This window comes from Pangasianodon hypophthalmus, chromosome 10, assembly GCF_027358585.1.
Source record: "Pangasianodon hypophthalmus isolate fPanHyp1 chromosome 10, fPanHyp1.pri, whole genome shotgun sequence".
NCBI classification, from domain to species: domain Eukaryota; kingdom Metazoa; phylum Chordata; class Actinopteri; order Siluriformes; family Pangasiidae; genus Pangasianodon; species Pangasianodon hypophthalmus.
This window is the reverse complement of record NC_069719.1, coordinates 25018943-25042963: the sequence shown is the minus strand read 5'-3', so window position 1 is coordinate 25042963 and position 24021 is coordinate 25018943. Positions and strand designations below refer to the sequence as shown.

At 38.4% G+C, this 24021-nt stretch overlaps 1 protein-coding gene across 1 annotated transcript in view; it reads right to left on the bottom strand.

The window, feature by feature from the left end:
* pacrg (PARK2 co-regulated) overlaps positions 1–24021 on the bottom strand; it is a 140219-nt gene that overhangs the window by 47141 nt on the left and 69057 nt on the right. Inside the window, exon 4 of the mRNA XM_026926144.3 lies at positions 7601–7750. Coding sequence (XP_026781945.1) covers positions 7601–7750 — 150 coding nt within the window. The remainder of the gene's footprint in view (positions 1–7600; positions 7751–24021) is intronic.

Genomic DNA, 24021 nt, shown 5'->3' with positions numbered 1-24021 from the left:
TGGTGTGTTGTAACAGTCAGCGGTAAAGATGTACATTTTCCGCCACAGGAAGGTCTTCAGGATGGAGGATGGTGTAGTTTCTTGGTGACACTCCAAAATCTAGTGGAAAGCCTTCCCAGAAGAGTGGAGGTAATTATACGAGCAAAGGAGGGGCTAAATGCTGAGGATGGTCGCATATGGACAGCCTAAAGATACATGAGATTACTGTGGATGGTACCATTTAGAAACCACGAAGATGGCTTTGGACTGCAATTGATACGAGCAGTTATGGTATGATGACTTAGGACTGCCATTGCCCCCACTCTCAGTTTTGCACTCAAGTCTCCATCAGTGTACCGTTGATAACTTCAATAAAATAGACTTCATGTTGAACCTAATGAATTTCCTGGTTACACAATGGTACTTTCTGACCATACAGCACACAGTTATAGAAGGGAATTATTTATATTCGCACTATCTGGTGTCACCCAGATGAGGATGGGTTCCCTTTTGAGTTTCCTCAAGTTTTCTTCCTCATATCGTCTCAGGGAGTTTTTCCTTGCCACAGTCACCACTGGCTTGCTCATTAGGGATACATTTATAAATTTAAAAATTATATCCCGAATTTATATATTTCTGTAAAGCTGCTTTGTGACAATGTCCATTGTTAAAAGTGCTATACAAGTAAAATTGAATTGAATTGAATTAAATCTGGAATGTGATGTTCAACAAGCACATATGGGTGTGACTTTTGGCCTTATAGTGTACTTCAAACAGGGAGGATGCAATTGAAAAAAAAAACTATTTCAGCCATTTGCCCTTGTTGTGACCTCAATCACTCAACCTTTCTTGAGATAACACACTAACAAGAAACTCGGATGAATGGATGGACGGATGGATGGATGGCAAAAATCGTAGATAGCCAAAAAATGGGCCTGAACATGATCGTGTAACATCTCTGCATGCCAAACAACAAGGAAGCTATTGAAGGAAAACTATTTCAGACATTTGACCTTGCTGTGACCTTGACCCTGTTTGGCTCAATTCCAAAATCTAACCAGTTCACGCTGCTGGTTATATTGAGAATACCATATAAACGAACATTCAACCACTCGTTCTTGAGATATAGCACTAAAGAGAATCTCGGACGAACGCACGGACAACCGAAAAACATAAAAAGTGAAGAGTGCATGATATTCCGAAAGAATTCAAATCCATAATTAAAAATGTTGCCGTAATCCATGCGTTTTTAAACAAGTATCAAATGAGCAATGTTTTGAATTCGTTTGCTAAATGTTGGCAGTGCTGTGGTGAGTAAGTGTGCCGTGGCGTGCCGTTGTCGAGCTCGCGGGTGTAATGTGAGCTCTCGGAGCGCTCAGTGTGTAACTCCAGTGTGACTGTGTGTGAACTGAGGCCAGCATGAATTCTACACCATGACGTGAAATTCCCTCTAATGCATCAATTACAGGGCGGGTAATCTCACTGAGAGCAGAATTAATTACGAGGACTAATGAATTATCCCATTATGACAGTTAGAATAGCTTTCGATTAGACAGAGAGAGAGAGAGAGAAAGAGAGAGAGAGAGAGAGAGAGAGAAGGAGGTCAAGTTGGTGGGTGAAATGGGGGACAAAGAGAAAAATGAAGGAGGGCAACATGGGGGTTTGAGATAAATGAAGTAGTGTGTGTGTTACTGATGAATGTGAGTTATATTAGTGGTGGTGGTGTGTGTGGGTATGAATGTAGATGTGTGTATAAATGCAAACTTCATGCATATGTATGAGCATGTGCAGGTGTATGAGAGCTAATAGGAGTGTGTGTGTCAGTGCGTGAGGGCAGCTGTATGTAAGCATGCCTGTAAATTTGCGTGTGCGTGTGTGTGAATGCAATCTTTAATATGTAGGTGCTGCTCAGGTGAAGCACAGGAGCCCCTACTCAAATCTGACTGGCTAGGAGTCACCAACATGCTGAGAATACACATCGTGCACATGCACATTAACGCCACACACAATATATATATATATAACATTACATCACTCCTTCTCCCTGATTGTCTGAGGGATAATGTGTGTGTGTGTGTGTGTGTGTGTGTGTGTGCGCGCGCTAGGGATTCAACTCGCGAAGAGGTGTGTAAAAAATTGAAAATGCCAAAAGCTTTTTTGATTACTGTGTTGAGGATAATCATAGGGTAATATGTGTGTGTGTGTGTGTGTGTGTGAGAGAGAGAGAGAGAGAGAGAGAGAGAGAGATGAGTGAGAGAGAAAGTGTGCCCTGCGGGTGGCCAGATTGGAGTAGCACCCCTGAGTGAGACATATGGCACACACACACACACACACACAAACACCTAGTCCTCTATTACAATCCATTTCTATTTACTTGTATATTAGCACAGCAGCTAGTGAATGTCTTTTGGCTTACATTTTTTTCAAATAAAAGTTGCAGTTTTTGCAACAAAAAAAAGGAAAAAAAGGTGTGATGCTGCTTTCAGAGCTAGTGTCTAATCTGTCTAATCCCCATTCTGCCTTTCCACTGCAAAACAGGAAATTAGTTCACCAAAACACTGCTGGCTTGGGAGAGAACCGGAGATGTCAGGGGCTTGGAGACGGCGTCATTTCACTCACAACATCTCGAGTCATTTACACAAACTCGATTAAATCACACCAAAAAGAAAATATTTCTTTCTTTCTTTTTTTAAACCCGACAATGAACAAATCTAAGCTAGAAAACAAAAAAACATTCTACTAAAAAAAAAAAACAAGCTGAATGGGAGCTGTGTTGTTAATGGTAAATATAAAAACATCCTTTGACTAATTGTCCACAGTCATATGTCACCATATTAATTGGACAATTTGGAACGATGCATCGATTTAAAAAGCAAGAACCGAAATGAATCAAGGCAACAATCATAAATCAATTCTAATCAATTATAATGGAAATCGTATCGTTTCAGATTCAGTGGTATTGTCAAATATCGAATCATTGCCTAAAGAATTAAAGTCATACGCTATTGTAGCAGATTCAGTTGTATCATCAAATATTGAATCGTAGCCATAAGAGTTAAAATAGTATCATATTGTGACCTATTTATTCAGTGGTATTGTCAAATATCGAATTGTTGCATTAAGAATCAAAATCATATCATATCATATCATATCAGATCATATATCATACCTACGGTTAAATATTGAATAATTGCTGTAAGAGTGGAAATTGTATTGTAGAGCCTACTGATTCAGTGGTATCATCAAATATCGAATCGTTGCCTTAAGAATCGAAATTGTATCATATAGTATCATAGCAGAGTCAGTGGTATCGACAAATATCGAATCATTGGCTTACGAATCTTTATTATATCGTATCATAGCAGATTCAATGGTATCAGGTTCAAAAGTATTGTCAGATATCGAATCACTGTCAATCATATTGTATCATATCGTATCGTATCAGATTCAGTGGTAATGTTGCCTTATGAATCAAAATCATATGGTATCATATCAGATTCAGTGGTATCATTAAATATCGAAATCATATTGTAGACTACTGATTCAGTTGTATTGTCAAATATCGAGTCGCTGCGTTACGAATCGAAATTGTATCGTAATGCATTGTATAGTAGCAGGTTCAACTGCATCGTCAAATAACGAATCGCTGCCTAAAATCATACCAGATTCAGTTGTATCATCATATATTGAATCGCAGCCATAAGAGTTGAAATCATGTCATATTGTAGCCTATTGATTCAGTGGTACTGTCAAATATCGAATCGTTGCATTAAGAACCGAAGTGCTATGGTAGCAGATTCAGTGGTATTGTCAAATATTCCACTGTATCATACTGTTTCACGTTCACTGGTATCATCATATATCAACTCGCTGCCTCAAGAATCAAAATTGTAGCCTATTGTTTTGTATCGTGTCAAATCATATCATGACCGATTCAGTGGTATTGTCAAATATCGAATTGTCGCCTCAAGAAAAATCAGTGAGGTATCCTCTGGGTTGTCTGGTTTCCTCCCACCTCCTGAAAACATGCCAGTAGGTGCAATGATTACGCTGAATAACTCCAGGGCTGAAAGTGTGTGTGTTGCCCTGTGATAGATTGGCATCCCATCTAGGGTGCATTCCTGCCTCATTCACAGTATTCCTGGGATGGGCTCCGGATCCACCATGACCCCGACCAGGATAAAGCGCTTACTGAAGATGAATAAATGAATATATTTTACATATTAGAAAACAAATTAAAAAAAGTCGTAGAAAAGTACATTACTTATTTTCACAGCTTTGCTGTAGTACATTTATTTCTGTAATCCATTTGTATTTTAGTCATTTAAATTTAAGTTATTACTTGGACTGACATTTTCTTCTGTCTAAATGGGAAACATAAATCTATTTATATGTTCTATATTGATAATGGCTGTGTGTGTGTGTGTGTGTGTGTGTGCATTATCACAATACTGTTATGCTTAGTGTTATGATTGTTATGTTATAAAAGTGGCTTTAAGTCAATGGAAAAGATAATTAAATCCTTTACTGTAGTTACGCACGTGCGCGCACACACACACACACACACACACACACACACACACACAGAACACAGACATGACACCCATTGCTGTTGCAGCAGCATGGTGTTTGTGTGTGTGTGTATAAACTTTCATTTATATCTTGTGTATGAATTACGTGTGCATTATGTACACATTACACGCACCACATAAACACACACACACACACACACACACACACACACACACACACACACACACACACACACAGATATTTTGTAGATACACACACTGGATACTAGACCTCATTAGGAATCATTTGTTGTAGATGTGTGTACCGGACTGTAACAATGGAAATCAGCAGGTGCAATATTGCCACTGTGCGTGTGCTCGTGTGTGTATGTGTGTGTGTGTGTGTGTGTGTGTGTGTGTGCATGTGTGGCCATATATTTATACAAATATGAGATATTTTCTCCTTGTAGGGACATCTAGCTGAAATTAACAAATTAGATTTATCATAGCTAGAGAACAACATGGACACATTTTTTTTGGCACACACACACCCACACCCACACACACTTAAGTAAATGTATTCAGCTGTAATTTTAAGCTTTTATGCACTGCACTTGTGTGTGTGTTCTCACTTGTTTGTGCCTTTCTTCCCTCCTTCCCTGTGCGTATGTAAAAGCCTGCTTTATCTGCTTTATCAAAACACACTTTTACACATTAGGCTTTTAAACATATATACATACACACACACACTCCTCCAGACTGCACGTACAGTATACACACTTGATCATCCACACACATACAGCTAATGTCACACTTAAGATCACTAATGAATGCTGTGGTCACATGCTGTGTTCATTACTTAATAATGCTGTCTCTGTGAGCAACAGCCAGGAAAATTCTTCTTCTTCTTCTTCGGGGGCCAAGCACCAACTGTGCGTAAGCACCCTATTGTAATTGTATGTTTCATATTATTATTATTATTATTATTATTATTATTATTATTATTATTATCAGCCAATAGAATGCTTTGTAGGCTTTTTTATGGAATTTGGCATAGCGGAAGAGGACTGTCTCACCTACATAAACAGCAATTTTGTTATATAGCCCTTTATCGCAAACACGCAAAGTTGGACAAACGTTTGCAATAATACCTCCACAACACAAAGTTGGAGAAATGCAATTCCACTTTCCTCTGATTTTTTTGGCCATGCTGAGTTCCTCGGACACCATGACGTTAATTTCCGACATATAGAATGTACTGCTATTTTTCAATATTATTTTTCGGATTTCTTTTTTCTTTTCCTGCAATTTTTGTCCAATCATCACCAAATTTGGAAGACATCATCAGGAGATGACATACAGTATGTACAGCATATTTGTAGATGCCGAAAGGACCTGAACCTAAGCAACTAAACCGAAGTTTAGTAAAGAAGTTTTGTTTAAATTCAAATCAAGATTTTTCATTCTCTTCATTGCCTGGAAGGTACCAAGTGTTCAGGAACTAATAACGTTGTGGTACGTGAAACAGGAAATCAGGCATTTTAAATTTTAAAGAGACTTCTTTCTGCTTCTTCTCCCAGACATTTTGTCGAATAACCAGGTTGGAAGACAGTATCAGGAGACTAGTCCTGAACAAAAGCTGTTTCTCAGATTCTTTGATACGATGGACGTAAAAATTTGATGGCAATGTCACCAAACAGGAAGTGAGGGTATATCTCAACAACGTTGTGACAAATTCAGACCAAACTTCGTACATGAGTGAGGGATCTGGACCTAAGGGACTGGAAGAAGTTTAGTCTAGTTTCACCTCTAGGAGGTGCTATAATTCACAAATTAGTAAAATGCGCTTAACTTCTGAAGTGCACAACATCAAATTATGATTCTTCTTTCTCTTGATTTCCTGGAAGGTGCTTGATGTGTTCTTGATGTAACAAATTTGTGATATGCCAAACACAAAGGAAGTCGGCCATTTGAACAAAAGTTTTTAGCTTCTTCTCCTAGAAACTTTGCCTAATCTTAGTGAAATTTGAACCATTGCATAGGCAGACCATGCTGAACAAAACGTATTTCTTGGATTTTTGATATTCAACACAGTTTGTCTGAAAATTTGATTGTGAAATCATCAAACAGGAAGTGTGGACATAACTCAGCAATGGCTTGTCGTATTGCCATCGAATTTAGTATATTCTCCATGGGAACAAAAACTGACAATTCTCTTAATAATAATAATAATAATAATGATAATAATTATTATTATTATTATTATTATTATTATTATTTACTACTGCATAATTATATACATTTTAAGTGGGTTATTAAAACACTTGTCTTACTCTCATTAAGCAAAACTCATTAAGCAGAGATATTTTGGCTCCTTTAGTTTTTCCAACTGTATGTCAAAACACTTTTCAAAACAAATTTTGCTTTGTGAGGACCAGCCAAATCTCCAAATTGTCACAAATTACTCTCACTTTGGAGACATTTGTTCCTCTCAAAGAGCTAGACACACACACACACACACACACACACACACATACACACATACACACACATACCTCTGGAAAAAATATAAAACCCTTTAATGCCACTGAAAAACAAAGCCAAATGAGTCAAATTGGGTATTGATTCATGGAGGGAAATGTGTGTGTGTGTGTGTGTGTGTGTGTATAATGACCTCCCCATAGTGGCACAGTAAGTGTGACAGCACCTCTGCTGATTCATAATGTGTTGTGCTATAATGTGTGTTATTCTGTGAGCTGTGTTGTGTACACTCGTGTTGAACCTTGTTGTGCTGTATGGTGTGCTGCATTTTTTCTGTTGTTCTGTGATGAGGCGTGCTTTGATTGTGTTATGCTGTCACCTGTCATACTGTGCTATATTATTGTGTCATTTTGCATTGTGCTTGAGTTGTGTTGTGTTTTTGCTGCATTTTGCATTGTGCTTGTGTGTGATCTTTATATGACTGTATTGTGTTGTGCTATATTGGGCTGTATTGTCCTGTGCTGTAGGATTTTAGTGTGCTTTTCTGTCTTGTGTCATGTTGTGCTATATCGCTCTGCTGTATTGTGTTCATTCGTTTGCGTTGTCGTGCTGTATTGTGTTAAACTCACTGTTCATGTTCTTGAACATGTTGAGGATGGGCAGGATCTGTCTGTAATACGGCACCAGAGCTTCTCCCACCATCTCTCCTGACACGACGAGGTGCTGCAGAACCTTCAGCGTGGTACAGATCACCTGCTTGTTCCTGGTGTTCAGAGCATCTGAGACAGAGAAAGAATGACAATCAGGGCTTTTTTTTCACCGTGCATCATTTTTATTTGCTACCTTCACAGTTCAGTGGCACTATCTGTATCCTGAATGCTTAGTGATCCTAATATTCCTATCTGTATTAACTCACAGTGGGTGTGGCCTAAGCCAATTTAATTTTCTATAACAGCAGCTCTGACAGTGGTTCCGCCTGAAAATACGAGGTCTATATTAATAACACTGATAACGTTTTAATATGTAATCATTTCTTCTGCAACAACTCGTTCACACAAACTTGTAAGGCGGATGCTTCACATGCTAACCCATGTGTAATTGTTGATATGGCAAACTTTTCTATGAGGAGACATTTACTTAACATTTACTGAAGGAGTCTTCAGTGTCACTTTGTAACCAGCAGATATAAAGCTGGTCCTTTAAGTTTTTTAAGCTTGTAGCCTCAGATTTCTGATGTGGACTTGTGCTATTGTATCCAATCCACCTCAAGGTTCAACGTGTTGTGCATATGCTTTTCTGCTCACCACGGTCGTACAGAGTGGTTATTTAACATATTTACCATAGTCTTCCTGTCAGCTCGAACAATTCCAACCATTCTCTTCTCATCTCTCTCATCAACAAGGCCGTTTTCCAGCTGTAGAACTGGCATTCGCTGGATGTTTTTGTTTTGTGCACTGTTCTGTATAAACTCTAGAGACTGTTGTGTGCGAAAATCCCAGGAGATCAGCAGTTTCTGAATTACTCAAACCGGCCCATCTGGCTCCACAGTCAAAGTCACCGAGATCACATTTTTCCCCATTCTGATTTTGTGAATATTAACTGAATCTCTTGTCCTGTATCTGCATGATTTTATGCATTGTGCTGCTGGCGCATGATTGGATGACTGGATAATTGAATGAATTGCCAAGTGGACAGGCTCCTATTAAATGTATTGGATTTGGTTGTCAAGACGGAGTGAAACAAACAGGATGTAAACACAGAAGGGCCATGATGAAAAAGAAGGAAAAATAAAGAGAGGAGAAAATGTTTCAGAGGGAAAGAACTTCAGTTTCTAATCTCTTAAACACTTGGTGTATTATTCAGCTATTCAACATTAACACATCCTATGAATTATTCAGTAACTACAGTGACACTAATAAGGGAAGTATGTAGTTAGGAAAAAGAGGAATGTACCGTAGCGCCCACTGATAGCTCCTGGGAGTTTAAGGGGTTAAGACCTGAAGAGCGTTATTATATCAGAGGGAGATAAAGTCTTACCAAAATGACCACACAACAAAAATATTCAGAATTTCAGAGTTCCATAATTTGCTGATGGCAACAAAAATTAAGCAATGTTTCGTTTCTCAGACTAGCATTTATTGAAAGGTTAAGCAACATCTTGTTTGTTTTTGTGTGTATGTGTGTGTGTGTGTGTGTGTGTGTCTTGCTGTTCCCTGGAGGAGAGATAACCCTTCCTCACGCAAATCAGTCTGAGCACGCATTAGCATTTGCAGGCCTTCCACTTAGCCCAGCCTGATAAGAGTAATCCTCTCTCTATTAAAGCAAAGTAAGCCCAGACGGGCACATACACAAACACACACACACACACACACACACACACACACACACACACACACACACACACACTTACACACAAACACAAACTTTTGCTAAATGAATTTCAGGTGGTGCATTAATGGCTGTGTGCAATCAAAGGATGGTGGAAGGCAGAAAGTGCACGAGAGTGAGAGAGAGGGAGAGGGAAAGGGGGAGAGAGAGAGAGAGAGAGAGGGAGAGAGAGAGGGAGAGAGAGAGGGAGGGAGAATTTCTGCATTTTATCTGAACCTCTCTCCTATTCATCATCTCCCATTTGATTCTGTATAACACAGTGACAGACTGGATGAATGTGAATAGACAACAACAGACATTATAATCTACTATACCTATAAGTGATTATGCCATAGCGCTGTAGAATCCTCGATTCTGATTGGTCAGAAGGTGTTGATTAATAAGAAGGTGTGCATTAATTTTCTATAACAGCAGGTTTATATCAATGCACTCGTTCTAATATTTCATCATTTCTATAGTAACAACTTGCGCAGGGACTTGTATAGCAGATGCTCCACATGCATGGAATTAAAAAACGAGCTTGTGTAAGTATTGATGTGGTTTTCTGTGAGGAGAAGTCTTCAGAACAGAGGTCTTCAGGCAGACTTAGTAACATAACAAGCTTTTTTTTTGCCTTATTAAGTAAAAGAGAAAGGAAAGAGAGATGCTGTTGAGGGAATGTTTTTGGGCTGCTATAACATAAGTGATAACAGGAAGTAACTTGGCTTATGGATGTTGCACAACATTAAATACAATTTCTGTGTAATCGTCAATAAATAAAAAATTGTTAGCACTGGGAAATTGATGTTCCATTAGAGGAATAAAACATTTGACTTGAGAGGGGCATGCTGTTATTAGAAAAATAATCAAATTTGGGATGACTCTGATTCGCATCAGGACACATCACACCACCCGTCCTTGATTATTTTCCAATAACAGCATGCCCCCAAATGTTTTATTCCTTACATATAGAATTTCCAGGAATACACAAGACATTTTTGTGCCTTCTAGCAGACAAGGCAACCCATATTGCAGAATTTTATAATGATTACCTTAACCTAACTATAACATGATATTTTTTGGTGTTTCTACATTAAGCATGCTACTCCAGCTACTGGAAAATAAACTAATGTGGGCGGAAAAAAAAAACAAAACAAAACAAAAAAAAAACTAGTAGTTCCTGACGCAAAGAGCACTAAATTCATGCCATATTATTTTGTATGTTTTGCCATGTGTTACTATTTTGGTTCTAGTCGTATCTCCACCCCTGTCCTGTCATTGGTCTGTAGAACATGATAAAAAAAAATATATCATGGTCTCCTGGTTGCTGGAACCTTTAAAGAGCATTTGGCAAGATCATGAATTGCTCAAGATTAGGTTTCTAACAGTTAAGCGTGAAGCATAGCGTGATTTTCTGTTTTGCAAACAGTCTGGCTGTGCTGGGCGCTTGTGGATTTCAGCCATGTTTTTTCTTTGTGAGCAGACTGAGATGGGGGCGGAGTGAAGGGGCATTAGGGAGTATCTATAATATTACTGACAAGGGGCCCATCTAAACACAAACAAGCACTCTGGACCAGAAGGCAGTTTTCCAAATGGGTTTTCTCAGCCAAATAATACACTTGTGCTAAAGCCATGGCTTGAACAATATATATATATATTTTTAAATCATGTTCTACATATTTTCCAGCTTGTTTGTACAAGTTTTAAAAAATTGACTATTGCACATTTGAATTGTTTGTCTATTTACACCCTGCTGTGTATGTGTTTCATTGTGAGCAAACCCAAGCCTTGCATTTCCATACTCCTTGTTCCCAGTTTCTCATTGTACTTCCTGGTTTTGACCCTCACCTCTTTCTTTTGTTTCTTATGCACTGCCCTGTGTTAAGCATGCCTGTGTTTTGACCACGTCCGCATGTTAAGGTAGACTACGTAGCAGAAATTAGCATTATTGTAGTGGCAGTGATTAAAGTAACACTACTTATAAAGTGAATCACAAGGTTTCAGTATTAGACGTTGCTATGTAATGACTCCTCTGTGATGATGTACATACAGGCACATATTTTCAAGGCCTGATAAAGGGATTAAGCGGAAAGCTTGAGCTCCAAAACAACACGGTTTCAAACAAGGACAACCCTAACAGGACAAAAACTGAAACAGATCAGTAAGGTTCACTGAAGGGCCATTTTAGAGTCAGTGCAAATAAAATGGAATAAAAATACCTGGTACATTAATGCGACATATACAGTGAAGTATATATTGATTTTTTTCCCCTAAGTACTCCGAATTTAGGGGGCATCTTATACGTTGCCCAGACTTATGGTTCAGAAAATTGTGGTATATAACTTTGAAAGTGCACTCAGGAGTGTAAAGCTATTGTTATTATTTTCACAACCAATAATAGGTGCTGGGCTTCCTTTGCTCACCTGTAAATCATCTTCGCAGTGGACGTTTATGGAAGAAAAAAAAAATAGGACAAAAGCAAAAATTCAAGCAAGTGTCTTTGTGCTAGGTGGAAAATCTAGGTTACACAGCCACAGTGCATTCGGACACGAGAGACGGTAGAAAGTCCAGGTCCTTTTAATTTAGACTGTCCCACAAACCTCAGTCCTAGTCTATGGCCTGAGGCAAAATAGTGTTGGGTGTTCTATAGAATTTGAAGGTCCAGTTACATAAAATTCTTTGCTTACAGTTATCTTTTATTGCTTAACCATGTAAGGAATAAAACACAACAGTACCATGTTGTTATAGAAAAACAATCCAACATGAAGCGGAGTTATTGTTCGCACCCCAGAGTGGATAAATCTCCAATAAGAGCACTTCCTCCCAATTTCTCCCAAAGACTATTTTTAATTTATTACTGAACACAGTGTGTTTTTTTTTTTTAACTGTTTATAGATACAATCTTTGGGTCTCATTTATCAAGCTAGATACAAACGGATTATTACATAAATCGTTCATATGAGCATTTACACAAAAAATGTGATATTCATGAAAATGCCATAATTTTGGAAAAACCTTCATAACCTACTCCTGCTTCTGAGAGTGTGTAAAATTCACTGTACTTACCGCACTAATCTTCTTATGCATAAACATGCATGGTGCTTTTTTTTTTTTTTAACTGTTTATAGTTACAATCTTTGTTGTGGAACGTCCGTGAGACAAGTTAGCACTTCTCTCCTGTTATCTCCTGTTATCACTTACAGGAGCTATAAACAATCGTTCCCTCAACAGCCTTTCTTTTTTTCTCTGTCTTTAATTTAATAAGACAGAAAAACACAGCTTGTCATTTTACTGCAAATACAGAAAGTGCTCTGTCTTGGAGACAAAAATGTTGGAAAATGTAATGTTTTTTTTATCTCTGACACTGGAGACTCCTTCAAATAATTCAAAATAAATGTCTCCTCACGGAAAACTTTCCCATATCAATAATACAATAGTTTAAAAAAATCTGTTTATATGAAACATCCATCTGAAAAAAAAGTCCTGGTCTAGGTTGTTGTGACAGTAGAACAAGCGAATTAGTATAAACTTTGGATGCTGATACTACTGTCCAATCTGATGTCCGATCTGAATTGAGCACTCATAAGCACAATGGAATGAATAAGGGAATACACGTGACAGACCGTGCGGTCTGGAGTGTGTTATTCCACTTATACCACAGCGATACGGAAACATCATTAATGAACAACATGTTGCACATTTTAACAATTTCTAGTTAGATTTGATGTTGTGGAACGTCCACGAGACAAACTAGTTCCTATGATCACTTATAGTATGCTAAAGCCGTGATAAACAGTCGTTCCCTCACCAGTCTCTCTCTCTCTCTCTTTCTCACTCAAAAAACCCGGCTTGTCATTTTACCAAGAACCCGGAAACTCCTCTGTCCTGAAGACTTTCCCGTGCTGCGAAACTTTCCAAAGCATCACCACATCAATGATTATGTGGAGCGCCTGTAGTACAAGTCCTTGTGTGTGAGCTGTTACTACAGAAACAATATGTCATAGGGTCAGAGGCTGAGACAGATGCAACTGTAGTTGAGAATATATTTTAATGAAATAGCAGGCAGACGAATCCAAAAACATAAGGTGAGATCAGAGTCAAAACACAGACTAGGTCAGGCGAGGAACAAACAGAATATCCAGGGCTCAGACAAAACAAGAAAGTCAAGAAGCTAGCAAAAGTCAAAAAAACATAAAAGCGAACAGAGAAATTCAAGGCTTGTTAAAGTCAGATGAATACACAAATTGAGCGTTTACTTCCTGGTGATAGAGTGTGTGTGTGTGTGTGTGTGTGTGTGTGTGTGTGTGTGAGAGAGAGAGAGAGAGAGAGAAAGTCCGATATATAGTGCCAGTAATGATTAATGACGGGTGTGCATGGTTTAGAAGTCAGATGACCGTGAATGTGGTATGGTGCATGTGTCTTGGGATGTGTAGTTTGTAGCGGCCATGTTTGTAGGCCACGGTGCATTCTGGGAAACTTAGTTCGCTGAGTGTGATGTCCTGACACAACAATGTATTACAAGTGGTGCATTAATATTAAGCCTTCATTCATGTTACAGCCAGAACTACTGTCCGAACCGTACGGTTACACAAAAATAATGCACACCTTCTGGCCAATAAGATTTGAGAATTCAATTGTGCTGCGGTATAAATGAGTTATGTTATGTCAGATTCACATTCATTTCTTATTAAAAAAATATCAGCCTGAGCCACTCGAATAGCCACGGGGCAAGAACAGGAAAAACAACAGTCTTACGTACAGAAAATTAGCTATGCTGACCATATACGATTAAGTTATTCTTAAGCCTGCTTCATGGTGGAAATGATATCGGGTGTACAAGATTATACAAAAAAAAACAAAAACATAGTGAATGTTACATATGAAACATAGGTAATGTATCTATGAGGTGTAAAGTATAATAATAACATGAACTAATTATAATCTAATAATTATAATCTAATAATTAAACAAAACAACAGTATGACTGCAACGCTATGATATAACACACAGAAAAACTCCCTTCTCACACATAATGAACTGCCTGAAACGCATTACCTCATTAGTAAGACTAATGTCCAAATCAGATGGATGGCCTGAAGAGAACACATTAGCCAGTTTTATGATTTTGCTGCTAGGCTGTGATCCTGACATAAATAATGTCAACGACATCTGTTAAATGCTTATACGCATCAAGACGCGGGTTTCTCCAAGGCATCTCGCTAGTTTATCAACGTCTGCGTTCAAGCGCTATATTTGAAATTTCCATCCATTGAGTAGAACATCCAGATCTGTGCGTTCATCTGTAAATGATTTAGGTGAAAGTAAATGCGCTAGGTTTAGTTAACAGCCGCTTCCTCTGAAGTTTCGCCTTTTCACGCTTTACAGATTGATCGTTCTTGGCCTGAACAAATGCACACAGCGATTTGAGAAGCCCCGACACTGTTATAATGTTCATTCCAATTTTCTCTGAGAGAACATTGTGGCCTGAAATCTCTCACGGATAGAATCCCCAAAGAGGGCAATTTCCCGTAATTTGAACAGCGCAGTTGCTTCAGTCATAGCATCTCGTTTCTCATCGTCTGAGTCAGCTACATTGCTCATTGCTTCTCATATTCTCAAAGTAATTTTTCTATAGTGTTTGGGTCAAAATGGCTTCAGGATTCCTCCGGGTGGATGGAACCTTCAGTGTTAATTCAGTACAGTTACCGGTGTTAGGCAGGTATGGACAAATTACTGAGAAGTTATACTTAAGTGAAAGTAGAGATAACGTCAAAATCGTAAAATAAAATAACTAATTAACTCAAATGAAAGAAAGAGTTTACTACTTTCAAATGCACTCAAATATAAAGTAAAGAAATATTTCAAATAAACTGATGAAATTACCTTGTTTTCATGTTTACATGCGAAAAGTAACTTTTGTTACTTGCTAGAAGATGATTTTCAGCTTTGCCTGAAAACATCATTCAATCTCTGTTGGTCATACGCATGGTTTAACGCTATAGAGTTTGCTATTAAAATAATCTGAAGTAAAATAAGATGTAAATAACCAATATTCACCATTAGCTAGAATTTGACTTGCTACCTAGCCTAGTTTTGTTGGCTATTGGAACTGATGCTAATCGAACCTGGCAGTAGCAAAGAAAAGGGGCTAACTTAGATAAATATAACCATGTTAGCAAATTAGCAAAACTCATGTCAACATGCTTTTTCAAATTAGATGGAGCTCATGCCTTCTAGAGAGGCAAAGAAGATGCCTCATTTTATACTAGTCTTTGTTTACATCAGCATATTGAAACATTTTATTTACTTCTGCTCTCCAGACCTGCCTGATCCATCCTGATGCCCTACTTCTGGTTGGAGTTCTCATTGGTCGGAGATTGCTCAGTGCTGCTGGGGGTGGCCCCACATGGACGGCCTGAAGATCACTGGGATTGCTGGGGATGGTGCCACGTGGAGATTGTTTTGGACTGCGGTTCATATGGGAAGTTGTACTGTGATGGCTTGAGACCGCGATTTCTGTGGTGGCTTTGGGGCTGTGGCTGCCGCGAGCAGTTTTGCACTTGGACAGTGGACAGATTCCACAAAATAGACTTCATATGAAAACTGTAATCAATTTCCTGATTATAGAATTGCACTATTTGTCCATGTAGTACATGGTTATAGAAGGGATGTATTTATAAATGCACTATCTGTTGTCACCCAGATGAGATTGGGTTTCCTTTTGAATCTGGTTCTTCTCAAGGTTTCTTCCTCGTATCGTCTCAGGGAGTTTTTCCTTGCCACTATCACCTTTGGCTTGCTCATAAGGGATAAATTCATACACTTACAATGTATATCCTGAATGTATTTATTTCTTCAAAGCTGCTTTGTGACAATGTCCATTGTTAAAAGGGCTATACAAATAAAATTGAATTGAATTGAATTAAACTGAGGTAGGGCCAGGGCAGTCCAGGGACTTATCCTTATTCAAACATGCATGAATAGCTAAAACACTAACTACATTGTGTAGCATGAGAATGTCACTGCAGATGATGAGTTCCTGTGATTCATGGTAGTTTTTTGATGAACTTGATTGTTTGCTAAAACTGAGCCCGATTGACATATAGCATACAGTCACTGACTGGATGAAAGACCTTCGAGATGTACATTTTTTTTCTTGGAAATGTAATTAAGTAAGAATACAAGTATTAAATTTCAACAATAATCAAGTAAAGTATAAACATGCCAAAATAATACATTGGAATAGCAACGAGGTACAATTAGTCAAGTTATTTGCAACCCTGGTGTTGGGGAATTATCTTCTTTAATGATCTTTGGTGAAAAAAAAAATCAGAAAATTGACTGAAATATTTAAAAATGACTTGGAGCTGTGTAAGGCTCTATTTTTGTGAAGGTGCAAATGTAAATTAGTAGTATAATGCTGGTTTATTGCTAATTTAATTGGGTATAAATCTTTTTTCCTGGTCATTTCCAGTGACTATATTCATTCTTCATTTTGTAAATGTATTTGAACAAAAAATATCTTAAAATATCATAGCAATATTGAGTCCCTTTGCACAGTCCTTTGTTGAAGTGCTGGTCGCAGAATTTACAGCCTTACTTCTTTTTTGCATGTTGTGCTATAAGCTTGACAAACCTGCACTTGGGGATTTACAGTATACCATTCCTCTCTGCTAAGCCTCACAAGCTTTGTCAGGTTGGATGAGGAGCATCATTGTATCTCTATTTTCAGGTCTCTCCAGAGATGTTCAGTCAGGTTCAAGTTCACTCAAGGACATTCACAGACTTGTCCTGAAGGCACTTCTGTATTGCCTTGGACTGTGTTGCCTTGGAATCTTCAAACCTGAGGTCTTGTTTCTCATGGCCTGAGAGTCCCCCGAGTGTTTTTTGGACAAGCGAGTTGTCACATGACTTCAGTCTGACTGCTCTACCATAAAGACATGATTAGTGAAGTGCTGCAGAGATGGTTGTCCTTCTGACACACTCTCTTCTCCAGACAGGACCTCTGGAGCTCTGTCAGCGTAACCTTCGGGTTCTTGATCATGTCCTTGACTAAAGCCCGTCTCCGTGGTTTGCTCAGTTGAGCTCGGGAACTGGCTCTAGGAAGAGTGTTGGTGAATCCAATTTGTTCCTATTAAAAATATTAGAGGCCACTGTTGACTTCATGACCTTCAAAACAGCTGAATTATTTGGTACTCTTCCCTGGATTCGTGCCATGCTACAAACCTCTCTCAGAAGTCTATGGACAATTCTTTTGACATCATAGCTTCTTGTGCCCTGATATGGACTGTAAGCTGGGTGGGGGTGTTTTTATATACAGTGAGGGGACTGGACAGTGCTGGGATTTGATCTCAACCTTCCAACCTTGATGAAAAAAGGCATTTCTATATCATGGCGCTATATTAATGCACTTATTCTAACATGTTATCATTTTTGGAATAACAGCTAATTTGAAGGGACTGGTACTTCTGGCTAATACGAGTCTAAAAATAAATTAATTGAAAAAGCATGTTGTTATTTAACAAGGAAAAACTTGTCAACATTAATACGGTGAAGTTTGTAACAGTGAGAGGTAAAGCTGTTCCTTTAAGTTTTCAACCATAGGAGAGTCTTCAAGGCAAAAGATTGTTGCATTTTGTAGTTTCTTGGCAACAAGCTGCATTTTTGTCTTATTAATTTCAAGAGAAAATGAGGGAACAATATTTAATGTTTTTAGCTGCTATAAGGTAAGTGATAACAGGAACTAACTTGTTTTGCAGACATTCCCCAACATTAATTATAAATAGAAATGGACAATGTATTTTTCTTTAATAGCTGAAAAGCTGCTGTGATATAACATGAATAAAATACTTAGTGATGTCCTGTTATTTAAATGTAATCAACTCTGGAGTGGGAATGGCCTGGCACAAAGCATCACACCACCCTGTTGTTGATTATTTTCCCATAAATAATCATGTTTTATTTCACAACACTACTATCTTTCTCTCCCTCTCTCTCTCTTATTCATATTCATACACTATAACTGTTCATATACTATAACCCCGCAGTAGTATTTAGCTGTCCTATTTCACTTTAGGGTTATTATCCTTGAAATGAAAATAAAACAATATTGAAGAAATTAACCTGTTGATTTGATAGATTGATTTTTGAGCCTCATACTAGCACATTCAGTCTCATTTCCTGTCAGTGCTGAATTGATACGGGCCACCAGCCCCGTTCAGATGGTTCATTCAATATGACTCACTCATATAGTCTTCATTCAAACACAAACATTGAAATTCTAATTACCAAACCACGGCACACCATTTTCCCCAGGTGTGACATTTAGCCCAGTGGATTGTTCAATAATTCATCTTTCTCATGTGGTGGGATGGAGCAGAGGGATGGGAAAAGGAGGGAGGAGGAAGGAGGAGGAGGAGGAGAGGAGAGGAGAGAGGTGAGGAGGGAACGATCTATCAGGCGAGCATCCGCCTGCAAATCTCTTGGAATAAAGTAATCATTAATTCATGTGTCAGCGTGCCGCATATTGAACTCTAAAAGCAAGCGACCTTGGGCACCAACGCCTTCTCTAAATGCCAGAGCTGGGTGACATTTGGAAGGTTTTAGTAACTGCGTTGAGTCAAATTCCTGATAGAAATATATCCGCAATATTAGTCAACCTCCAGAAATATATGTCTTTGAGCAGAGAGTTTCCAAAAGATTAGAAGTGGCTCTTTAAACAGAGCTTATTTTTGAAAGGTATTCTCATATAGAAATTAACACCTCCGCCCTCATTCCTACATGCTATTATTGGCATATTTTTATTAACAACACAAAGTGAGCAAAATCATATTTTTTGCAATGAGGAGTTAGCAACAACACAACACAAACAACACAACCGTGACAGGAAATAGCTCAGAGATATAATGTATATAACACAGGGTACCATTTAAGTTCTTGATTCTGATTGCTCAGAAGGTGTTGGTTCATTTTCTCTTACAGCAGCTCTGACAGTAGTTCTGGCTGCAAGGCAAATGACAGGATTATATTAACGCGCATGTTCTAATATGTTATCGTGTCTATAGTAACATACACAGAGAGTTTTCTGGTGGACGTGCCACATAAATGGGTTAAACATGATGGTTTATTTAGTATTTGTGAAAGGAGTCTCCAGTGTCAGTGCTAAAAACTGTAACTTTAAGTTTTCCACCATGGGAAAGTCTTCAGGACAGACAGTTTGAAGTTTCTCAGAAACATGATGAGCTGCATTTTTTAAATAATTAACTTTAAGAGGCAAAAAAAAAAAAAAACACTTTGGGGTGGTAAGAGTAACTCGGCTTCATGTCGGGCTGCATCACACCATCCTGTCATTGATTATTTTCCTATCATACCCTTTCATGTTTTATTCCTTACCTAATATGTATCACGTAGTTTAGTGAAAAAAATCTGTTAAAACACGCATCACCCCTCATTGCTGTTTATTGAGTGTGTGTGCACATTAGGCTGCATGCTTGAAGCTGTGTTAGCTTTTGTCTGTGTGTGTGTGTGTGTGTGTGTGTGTGTGTCTTCTCCATGTGTAAGTGTGACTAACAGTGTGAATGAGAGAACGAGATGTGAAATGAACTGAAACTTCATGTATTTTGGCAGGGTGAGAAGTTCTACAAAGTGAGAGGCCTTGCAGTATAATAATGATTTCTTCAACATTTTTTTATGTAACTTCATCTCAGAATTCACTCACACAGACCTAAACTACACTTTTTTTCCTATTAGAAATATGAGATTGTACACTTTCTACTGAAAAAGTATTTTATATTTGGATTAGTATTAGTGTTAATATTTTATAGATTAAGACAACACTCATTTATTCAGATATAATTATCTGTATTACAAATTTGTAGCAATTCACATTGACTTATTTGTTTCAATTTGTAAGATTTTCTCATGAAATAATATTTGGGTGAAGTTTAAAGAAAAGACAGTGGATAAACATCTAACTGGAGGGATTTGACAGTTTTTGACAGGTGGTAGATATACAAAAAGTGCACTTCCATTTATATTAAAAAAAATCTTGGTGAAAGTTCAAATTCTTTACTCGAGTTGCAGTACAAAAGTACAAACTCAGAATACGAACGTAAAAGTATGGAAAACAAAAAGACGTCTGTGCGTCAAATCACACTGATTTTGTTTACCGACAACTCATCTGTTTTTAAAAAGTAGTGAGCAGAAAGTATTTTTTTCTTTACAAGCGTAGTGAGTAAAAGTCAAAAGTATTACGTAAAAGGAAAACTCAAGTATAGACACTTGAAAACAGTACTTGACTACAGTAACAAAGAAACTGTACTTTGTACTAGGTACATCGAAAAGCGACTAGCTAGTTACCTAACATTATACTAGCATCAATTTGTCATTTGTGTATTCAACATATTTTTATTGTGTATTCAACAAAGTGTTACGACAGAAATAGGCTAGATAAATACAAAAAGTAGACAGGTAGATAAGTGTTGTGATAGATAGCAGGTCATGTGATGTTTTTGTATTTGAGAAGAATAAATGCCCCTCCCTTTTTTATGGTGTAACTAACTTCTATCATCAACATGTTGGTTTATTTTCACTTTGGCTAACAGTTTCCTACATGCCAGGGGGATTTAGGACTTGCTTCTTCTCTACATTAAGAAATCGATGCATCAGTGCTTTAGTCCTTTATGCTGTCCACCTCTCTCACTTCCTCATCTGTATACTCTGCTCAAACAGATCAGCTTCCAAAATTTCAGCTTTTATAGTAATACCATTAACAACGCCACCCCGCCCGTCATCTCCCAGATTGCTAACTAGATGAGCTAAGTCTGCTATAACTCAGTGTAAATGCGTCTTATAGCTGCATTGTATTCTGGAAGTCCAGCATTTGCTGTCTTCACTACTATGCTGGATTACAGATTTTTTAAACATTTATTGCTACAGAGTAATGTCTCACAGGCAGAAAGTGAAAGACTCTTACCCAGCTCCATCGCAGTCACCACTGACCTGAACATTAAAGCTCTGCATGAATCACATTACTGATCAATTATTAAAACGTTTGAAAGAGTTTTTTCTAATTTTTTTTTTACAGCAATTTGAAGGTTGAAGTAGTTGCAACCCAAACATTTCAGTCTATGTCTCTCTCTTTTTCTCTCTCTGAAGTAATTAGCGTGGGTCTGTACTTTCGGCTGTGGGCTTTGCTGCACAATCAGGTCAGCCAGTTCTCTCTTAATAAAGGTCCAATAAGGAAGAGGCCACTTAAAATTCCATTATCACAGCTGTGTACATGTGTGTTTGAGTGTGTGTCCTTTCAGGAATATTGCTGTGAGAAAATGGCGTGAGTTGAAAGAGGATTAAGAAGTTGTGGGATGCCGTCAAAGTGTGTATATGTGTGTGAGAGGGTGCATATGTGAGAGTGAAAAGTTCAGACAGAAGTGTGTGTGCGTGTGTGTGTGTGTGTGTGTGTGTGTGTGTGTGTGTGTGTGTGCGTTAGCTTTCGTGGCCAAGGCCTAAGGCCACTGCATTAAGTGTCTGCCAGTGTAAGTACAATCAGCTCCAGAATTATTGGCAACCTAGGTAAAGATGGGTACAAAATAGTTTCTGTGGTAAATTAGTAGAAATCTAACATTTATTTGAAGAAACTTGAAAAGGAAATTAAAATAAAATCTTTTTTATCATACATGTGTCACAATTATTGGCACCCCAGAAATTCTTACGAACAAAATGTAACTGTATAACACCCTTGGGGGAAAGTGCTATCTGCCCTCTTCCTCATACATGAGCTCTTAGACATCCATGATTGGCTAGTGTCCCTGTGATGGACAGAGGAGGGAGTATGGCATCCCTCCCACACAGAAAGCACATCCAAGTTTGCCCTCTTGGACTCCCAGCCACAGATGGCTGTAGCATCATCAGGATCAAACTCACAATCCCTTTTAAAAAAAAAAAAAAAAAAAAAAAAAAAAAAAAAAAGCCACTTTGGGCCTTGTGATCTCATTACTGACGTGGAGAGCAAGGAATTCGGCCAACACCCTTAGGTCTTAAAACAGTGAAATCTTGACCTTGCACCAATGCTGAGTACAAACTCCTGCATCCCAGTCTAAAAATGCTTTCTTTTTTCCCTCTCTGCCCAAAGTTTATCATGGACTGAGGAGGCTTTTTTGATTCAGCTCTGACTCGTGGGCAGCAGGAAATTTCATCGGCCAGGGACTCAGTGACAGACTTCTAATCACCACCATCCCCAGTATCCTCCCTGGGTCTAAGCATTTGATGATCAACCCTTCCGTTCAGGAGGAACTGTCAGATGAAGAATTTAAAAAAAAATAAAATAAAATAAAATAAAAAAAATAAAAAAAAAAAATCAGCATTTGTCATGAAGAGGTCATTGTTGGTTATACATTCCTTCTAGGACATTATTCTGTTATATCCCTGGCTGTCTACAAGGGGACCGATATTAAAGGGAGCCAGTTCTTCTCACGATGTACAATAATTGAAAGCTAAAAACCAAAAAAGTAGCAATTCCATCCCAAGACCCAGCAGAAGTATTTAACAAACAGAAAGTGACCGAATCACCAACACACAGAGCATGGGATTGTGCAATCAACATCCTAATGCGGTCTACTGGGAGATTTTGTCTTCTCTCAGGCCCCAAAGATGTAGCAATGGAAGAGGACTCCCGAAAACAGAGTTACATCCTTCTCTCCATATTGTCTGTCTTTGCTGGGTTTTTCAATGCTGGAAAGAGAAGGGGCAATCTTAGACTCTGTATTCACTGTTTCATCCTCAATGCCATACTGGTAAAGTATTGCTATTCATTAGCATTGATTTCTGCTGCCACTGAACAGCTAACAGGGACCAAATATTCACCACGCTCTATTTCGAAGCGCATATATTCTGATTAGAAGAAGGGAGGGGGGATGGGAGGAAGATGGACTCTGAACCCATATCACCTACATGCATTGTCGCACCAGTCATTTGGAAAAGTACTGATGATACACCAGAAGCCAGTGGTATAGACCTTGCTCCTGAACTAGACAGACAAAGACAAAGTGTAGCGCTCCATCTATGAGCACAGTGATGGGTGCATAGATTGGTAACTTCTGGACACTCTGGCATACAGAGAACACAGTTGCTGGGAAGTAACAAATTTTGGTGGCCCACTTTAAACAGAATTTTTTAATGTCTATAGTCTGGTCAGGTCAGTAAAAGTCTGACTGACAGCTCCCTGTAGGCCTTTTTGAACCTCTTCCTGTGTTACTGCATCCCTGGTCTTATATCACCATAGACTTTATCACTTCTTGTGCTACATTGTCTAATCCCATACTGCCATAGTAAAATAGACTGTTTTTTTATTTAAAAAAGGCTGTTTACTCCATCTATCCACCTCCATTGACACATCAGAAATTGTTTTTTAAGGTATTCAGACTTCAAGGACTGTCTGAGGACACTGTGTCTGACTGTGGGCTCCTCGTGACTTCAATATTACCAACTACTAGCTTATCATCACAGTCCCTTTACATACCACGTATGTGTTTTAGGAGTGGTAAAGCAATCTTGCACACAGATCGACGCCAAGCCCCCTCCACCACTGGGAGTAGACAGGCAACCAGACTACATTGTCCCAAACCTCGTGGACTGTAGGTTAGAACCTTAGCCCCTTGCTCATACAATATTTACCACCGAGAACACC